This window comes from Alligator sinensis, unplaced genomic scaffold (genome assembly GCF_000455745.1).
Source record: "Alligator sinensis unplaced genomic scaffold, ASM45574v1 scaffold761_1, whole genome shotgun sequence".
In the NCBI taxonomy this organism is placed as follows: domain Eukaryota; kingdom Metazoa; phylum Chordata; order Crocodylia; family Alligatoridae; genus Alligator; species Alligator sinensis.
In genome coordinates, this window is record NW_005842195.1 from 1 (window position 1) to 7,663 (window position 7,663).

The window sequence follows — 7,663 nt, forward strand, 5'->3', positions numbered from 1 at the left end:
TCCCTTCCAACCCTAACGTTCTATGATTCTACGTCTTAAACGTTTTCAGATGCTCCCATGTTGTACTTCATTCCAAAAAGGGAGATGTAGCTGCACCACTGTACTCCCTCTGGATCAACCAACCCCTAACAAAGCAAGGTTAATATCTGGACTCAATGCTGCCTTTACAAAGCTCCCCACATTCTTCTACATCCTGTAAAGATCTTAAGTAAATAATTGGGAAGTCTAATCACTCACTCTCTCTCTACACACACACCCACACTTAGCTTTTAGCTTCCATTTGTAAAACTTGATTTTTTTTTCTGTTCACCCTGTTAGGGAAACTACTATATTTTTAAATGCAGAAAAGGTCTGTAACTTAAACACAAAACTAATTTAAAGTTCAAATTTACAAAAGGCAAAACAAGAACTGCTGCCTCTAACACACACAGAAAAAAAATCCGTCAGCGCAGGTTTTAACTCATCCCGTAAAAAAAAAAAGAGGGAAACTTTTTAAAACCTTAAAAGCAAAAGGTTACATAATTTAGCCTCAAAGACAGATGCTCACAGGCTTCCTATATTAAAATTCCAATTAAGTCAGGGGTAGGGAATTATTTGGGTGCAGGCGATATTTGATGAGGTGCTTAGGATAGATATTAGGAAGAATTAGAATAAATACTTTAAACAAACAAAAGTAGCCTGAAGACTGCCCGATTATGGTAGGGACCAGCTTAGTACAATGCTTACTCTTATTGAATCTGGTTACTTACTAAAAGCCTCATGGGCATAAAAGGACCTGCAGGAGGGCTGGTATGGGAGCCACTTTCAGTGCATCAAGCACAGATTTCCCCAGTGAGGTAGAAACATCTAGTGGCAACTTTCAAAGTAAGAAGAGCAATGAGAACTACCTCAGCACACTGGATTGTGAATGGTAAAGAATTCAGGACAATTAATCCAACTAATCAATTCTTACCATACACATTGCTGCAGCAACTGTACTTGCATCTAACACACTACCAAGAACTTTCTGTGACATGGAACCACTGACATCAACTGCAAGTATGAAGCGCTTTCCTGTTGGTTCTACCACCTAAAATGGAAAAAGAAATACCGTAAATCCACATTTTGCTACGTATATGTATTTTTTAGTTCTCTCAACTAATTTAATCCATCAATACATTTAAAAGCAATTCAGGAAGTCAAATTATTTCCTGTTCTCTTTTTAGAGCAATATCAATCTGTTTTAAAAAGCAAACCCACAGCTATTAAAACAGATACTAGATAGCCTGTCACCCCCCCCCCAAAAAAATCCTTCTAACCTTTCAAATTAGGGGTGCATCAACAGAGGTTTTTTGGGCCGATACTGATGGCCAATTTTTAGCAAGCCATAACGGCCAATAATGATCCAATTCCAAAATGCAGCCAGGCAGCGTGGGGAGAGGTGTCTGACTGATAAGTCTGTTATGAGGAACAGGGGTGAAGGAAGACGCGTGGGGGGGGACAGATAGAGGCCCTCACGGTAAGGGAGAGGGTGGGGCAGGTGCTGCACAGCCAGGGTGAAGCAGGGCAGGGGCCTGGTGAGGGACTGACCCACGATCGCCATGTCTGGGAGTGCAAGGAGAGTGCAGCTCCTATCACTGCGCACACCCCAGGACAGCATGGGGGCGGGGGACAGTGCGTGCTTCCAGATCTGTGCGTGGGGTGACGGTGGGCTGCTTGGGGCAGTGTCAGGCTCTTCCCAGTGGGCTGGGCTCGTGGTGGACAGCAGTGGCACTAGAAGCAGGGCTATAGGGGAGCAGCTGTGCCCACCTCAAAATTCACCATAGCCCTCCCAAATCCCTCTCCCAGTGGCAGCCCATCCTTGCTCCACGTGCAGATGCATGAGCACACACCCCCACGGGGTGTGCAGTGGTGGGAGCCATGCCCCCCCAATGCCCCCTAGACAAGCCACTTGCAGCTCTGTCCTGCACCAGCTGTGCAATGCCTGCCCCTGCCCCAGCGCCTCCTTCACTGTGGGCCTTGATCTGCCCCCCACACTGCTTCCCTCACAAGACATACCAGCTGGGGCTGGCTGCTTTCCACGCTGCGGGGCTGCGCTCCTGGACACCTGCGTGCTGTGCTGTGGCTGGGCGCATTCACTGGGCATTTATCAGCAACATTATCGGCTATGTCAGCCAAAAAAATGACTGTTGCTGATACTGTTTATTTTCTTTGTATCTGTGCCGATCCGATATGGGACCGACGTATGGGTGCACCGCTATTTCAAACCCACATGCAGTTTGAGAAGAAAAAGGAACTGACAAAGCAGCAAGGGCAAACTTTTTAACCATTTTAGTCAGGTTTGCTGAGTTTGAACAAACCTGACCAAACCTGAGATTGCTCCTTGCATAACATGCGACTTATGCAAGTTAAATCAGATGCCAGCTGTTATTACTGTACCTCACTACTAGGTGGTGGGTAACCAGTAACAGCCTCTACGTTAGGTAAAACTGTTACTTGACAGTAAGCTACAAAAACATGAAATCTAAATTAGCATAAAGTATATTAGTATACTTTACCCCTTATTCTTTTTTCTAGATTGGGTAAAGTTCTCTCAGAGGCTTACATGGTCTGTTTGCTTCTTGTTTACATGAACATTGTTCGGTCGTAAATCTAGACCCTTAGTGCATGTGTCCCCCAAAAGCTTATGATGTTTTAAAATATTCTAGCCTCACAATTTCTTTAACAAGAGTTAGTCATGAATGGGCCATTACCTTGAATGTTTTGTAAAATGAAGCATCAAGAGCCTCTAAAATATCCCCATCAGGACGCCAGTGAAGTTTGCCCCGGATTCCACGTTCTCCTTTATAGGTCTCTAATGCAACCAAAATGTGGAATGGATGTATTCGAGCCTACAAGGAAAACATATCAAGGAGCCAAGGTTTAAAAATGCACGGAAGTTTGTAATTTTTTTTTTTTTTTTTAAATACAGAACAGACAACACATCAGGTAGATTATGGTTGCAATTTTCTGATTATTTTATTACCGGTTCAAGTTTTAAAAAAAATAATATAGCCACTCATCCAAAAATGAACACAAAATCATAACATACCATTTTTACCCGTAGCCAAGAGAACAAACCCTCTGGCCCATCCCAATTACAGTTCAAACCCCTTTCAAATCTGAAGAGTCCCATGGCTCTCAGCCTCACTTTGTAAGTCCTATTCTCTTGTCCTCTGATCATGAGCCTGGCTTTCCTCTGGACTCTCTCAAGCTTTTCCACATCCTTCCTGAATTGTGGAGCCCAGAACTGGATGCAGTATTCCAGCTGTGGCTTCACCAAGGCTGAGTACAGCGGGAGAATGACATCCTGAGATTTACTTGAGAAGCATCTATGTATGCAAGCCAAAATATTGTTTGCTTTACCAGCTGTGACATCGCATTGGTGGCTCATGTTCATCTTGTGGTCAATCATGACTCCCAAGTCTCTTTCAGCAATGATGCTAGCAAGCGTAGTACTGCTGTAGCACTCCCGAGGTGGAGTACCTTACCTTTTTTGGTATTGAACATCATCAGGTTTGTATCCACCCACTTACTAAGATTATCCAAGTCAGCCTGGATCATTAGCCTGTCCTCAGGTTTGGACGCTATGCCCCAAAGTTTAGTGTTATCAGCGAACTTAGCAAGCGCGCTTCTGACACCAATGTCCATATCGTTCATAAAGATGTTAAAGAGAACCGGTCCAAGGACAGAGCCTTGGGGGACACCACTGTTCATGGAGCGCCATAATGATTCGCTACTATCAACCACTACTTTCTGGGTCCGACCTCAGAGCCAATTTCCCAGCCATCAGACTGTGGTGTAGCTGAGGCCACAGTTGACTAATTTTTCCATGAGGAGGTCATGGCACACTAGATCAAAGCTTTTTTAAAGTCCACATATATGACATCAATCTCTTCTCCCTTCTCCAGGTGATATGTCACCTGGTCATGGAAGGAGATGAGATTGGTCAGGCAAGACCTACCCGTGACAAACCCGTGCTGGCTATCCCTCAGGATGTTGCCCTCAGCCAGCTTATCCAGTAGGGTCTCCTTGATAATTTTCTCCAGAATCTTCCCACGGATTGAGGTCAAGCTGACTGGCCTGTAATTCTTGGGATCTACTTTCTGCCCTTTCTTTATGATGGGTACCACATTGGCCTTCTTCCAGTCTTCAGGTACTTCACCCGAGTGCCACGAGTTTTCAAATATTTTTGCCAATGGTTGGGCTATGACACCTGCCAGCTCCTTGAGTACTATAGGGTGTAATCTGCCAGGACCAGCTGACTTGAAGACGTCCAGCCTCTCTAGGTGATCCTTTACCAGATCAACACCAATCCTGGGTACAAATACACTCTCATCCTGGCCGTTCTGCGTCTTGCTAGGCATGGTGATCCCACTGGACTGACAAAAGACCAACGTGAAGTACCCATTAAGCAGATTGGCCTTTTCCTGGGTGTTGGTTATCAGCTGTCCCATTTCGTAATAACCTAGACACCTTCTGTCCCTGCCTCCATCTCCCACGGGAGGGAGTTTATTCCACAGTCTGGACACCCTGACTGTGAAGGAGTTTTTCCTGGAATTGAGCCTGAAGCAGCCTTCCAGGCATTCGTATTCATTGCTCCTGGTTTTCCCCAGGAGTGCCCTAGTGAATAGCTGTTCACCCAGTTCTTGATGTACTCCCGATGTAGCAGTAAGCTGCAACCAAGTCCCCTCTCAGCGCTCTCTTCTGTAGGCTGTAGAGGCCCAAGTTCCTCAGCCTCTTCTCGTATGGATTGTCTTGCAAGTCCCTGATCATACCTGTGGCTCTTCTCTGGACCCTCTCAAGTTTTTCCACATCTTTGTTCAAGCACGGCGTCCAGAACTGGATGCGGTACTCCAGCTGCGGTGTCACCAGTGTGGAGTACAGTGGGAGTATTGCTTCCTTAGTTTTGCATGAGATGCAATGGTTAATGCATGCCAGCGTGTTGTCTGCCCTTCTGGTCACAGCATCGCACTGCCAGCTCATGTTCATGTGATGGTCGGTCACTACCCCTAGGTCCCTTTTGGCCAGGGTGCAAGTCAAATTGTCGCCACTGCGCCTGTAGGTATGTTGGGGATCGTTTGCCCCCAGATTGCGCACCTTACACTTCTGAGTGTTAAACTTCATCTGGTTCCAGTCTGTCCAACTCTCCAGCCTGTCCAGGTCTGCCTGTATCTGCAACCTATCTTCTGGCCTGACCATGCTCCCACATAACATGGTGTCATACTTGGCCAGCGAGCTTTTCACTCCCACATCCCAGTCACTGATGAAGATGTTGAAAAGCACCAGTCCAGGCACGGAGCCCTCAGGACACCACTGGCCACTTCTTGCCAGGACAATACAGATCCATTCATGAGAACTCTCTAGGTTCTAGCATGAAGCCCATTTTCCACCCACTGAACTGCTGAGCAGTTAAGCCCACAATCTTCCAATTTTTCCACAGAGTTACCAAACCACACAAATACAAGCCTCAAGTGATAAAAACAGTTCATACCTTTTTTAGCATTTTCTCATTTTTCAGTCTTTCACATACTAGTGACACTTCTGGGCTTCCTGGTTCTAGTACTGAAATTGCTGTCATCTTTCCCAAATTCCTCAACATTGCAGTAAGGGGCATTTCCTGTAGCAACGCTTTCCATACCTGATATGATATCAGAACAGGGAGAAAAAAAAAGAGAGGCAAAACTCAGTATAAGAACTCATATCTTGTGTGTACATAAGACAAAGTAAAAATGTAAATGTATATTAAAATGTTAAAACTATTAGACACATTTGTCTCACTTTATCTTAACTACTTATATCATTTCAAAACAGCCTTAAAATCTTTTCTTTGCAAAAAAAATAAATGGTTAGCAATTTAGACTTCATAAGAGGCACAAAATATTGCTTTATAAAACACTAGCTTGTATGATACTATTCTAATTTACCCACCTCTTTAGATTTCAAATGGTTTGTTGGGAGATGCTCCCTAACTAAACTATACTCTTCAATCAAATGAATAACCTCCAATTCATCTTTTGTGCGTTTTACTTTTTCCACTGCTTCCAGATATTTTAAGAGTTTTTCAGTCTCAACAGAAAGTGCCTTCTCTTTATATGCGTCTTGAACTTCCTTCCAACCCTTGGTGATATATTTAGTGAGTACAGCAATTCCTATTGAAAAAGAAAAATATTTTGTATTCAAGATTATGGTGAAGTATTAGAGCTTTTAGTAGACCTTGTACATATACTAGTTAGAAGCATACTAAGGTTTCACTTCTCTAAATTTAGGAGACTGAAATACATTAACATGTATAATTCACAATCTGTGCTCTTAACATCTCTACCCTCTTTGACACAAAACACTTAAGTATGAAGAATACAAGGAAAAACCTACTCAGAAAATGCAATGAAAAGTCGATGTCCAATTTGCAGCTTATATATATTATGTTTACCCCAAGTTCCATGCAGCAGAGTATTCTCAGGTTGTCTTTGCTTTTCATTTGTAAAGCTAGGGTTTTTTATAACTTAAGGGGAGGCATACAACTAAGATCACGGTCAAATCTAAATTGCACACAACATATCTAGTTGAATAATGAAAAATAAGTGTATTAATAAAATCTTCCAACTGATATGAAAAAAGAAAAAAAATTGTAAGCACTATTCAACCCAGCCTTGACAGCAACAAGACAAGTAATAAGAAACTGGCTTTACTCTTGAAGAGTGAAGATATATGGGCCACCTTTTGTAGTCTTCTCTAATCTGTAAGATACCATCAGGAGACACCATCACGCCAAAATGACATTTAAGCTTCCAAGACAGAGACATGCAAGAAACAGATTTACAAGACTGCATACTGTTTTTACTAAAGATTAATAAAATACCGTTACCTTCATTGGCAGGTTTTAGATGGGACAACCTCAGAAGGTCTTTATGAGACCAGCCATTCCTTTGTTTATATTTTGTAACTGCTAGAGCAACAGCCATGCCATTCTTCCCATTATACCAGTCTGCAACAGCTTTTCTCAGGGCACGGCCCCACATGCCACATTTCATCCCCTCCTTCAGATCCTTTTTAAACTGGATAAGAGTAAAGAGATGGGTTGGTATGCGGCACACTTCAGAAATAGCCTTAAACGCCGCTTGTTTAGTTTTTGCGTCAGAGCACTGTGAACAAACTGCTAGAGCAAAAAGCAACGGTTCCTGTTTTGCTGTCCTGCCTTCTACGCTGAACGTCTTTATTTCCTGTACCACATCACAGCCTTTGCCATCTTCAATCAATCTTATTAAAGCTTCTGTATTTTCAAAGCCCAGTTTCTTCTCCCCGATATAGTAAGTGCCACCTTCTGAACCAAAACACAAAAAACGGTGCAGTCTGTTCATATCAGTGACCTGCCATACATAGCCACCTTCTGAGTTTTGCACCTGCTTCTCATTCAGAGGTTGCATTTGGCTTACTTCTTCCTCCATTGCTTATAATTTTAGGAAGCCTGCTGGAAAAAGAGAGACAGTAAGGTTTTATTAAATATTAATGAGGAAATATGTTGGGCTTTTTTGGCTTTGATCAGTTTCAACGTAGATCTAAAGCCAAATGAGTACATCACATCAGAAACGCCTTATTTTTCCCTCCTATCTTTATTGTTAATCATGTAATGGAACAGCAGGAA

At 43.1% G+C, this 7,663-nt stretch overlaps 1 protein-coding gene across 1 annotated transcript; it reads right to left on the bottom strand.

Annotated features, from left to right (window-relative positions):
• Positions 1 to 922: 922 nt before the first annotated feature.
• TROVE2 (TROVE domain family member 2) lies at positions 923 to 7,489 on the bottom strand. Its single transcript, XM_006026500.3, has 5 exons — positions 6,887 to 7,489; positions 5,950 to 6,170; positions 5,513 to 5,659; positions 2,733 to 2,870; positions 923 to 1,069 (listed from the first exon to the last, which is right to left on the bottom strand). Exons 1-5 carry the CDS (start codon positions 7,464 to 7,466, stop codon positions 938 to 940), a joined length of 1,218 nt encoding a protein of 405 aa, XP_006026562.2. The 5' UTR covers positions 7,467 to 7,489; the 3' UTR covers positions 923 to 937.
• Between the last annotated feature and the right edge of the window lie 174 nt (positions 7,490 to 7,663).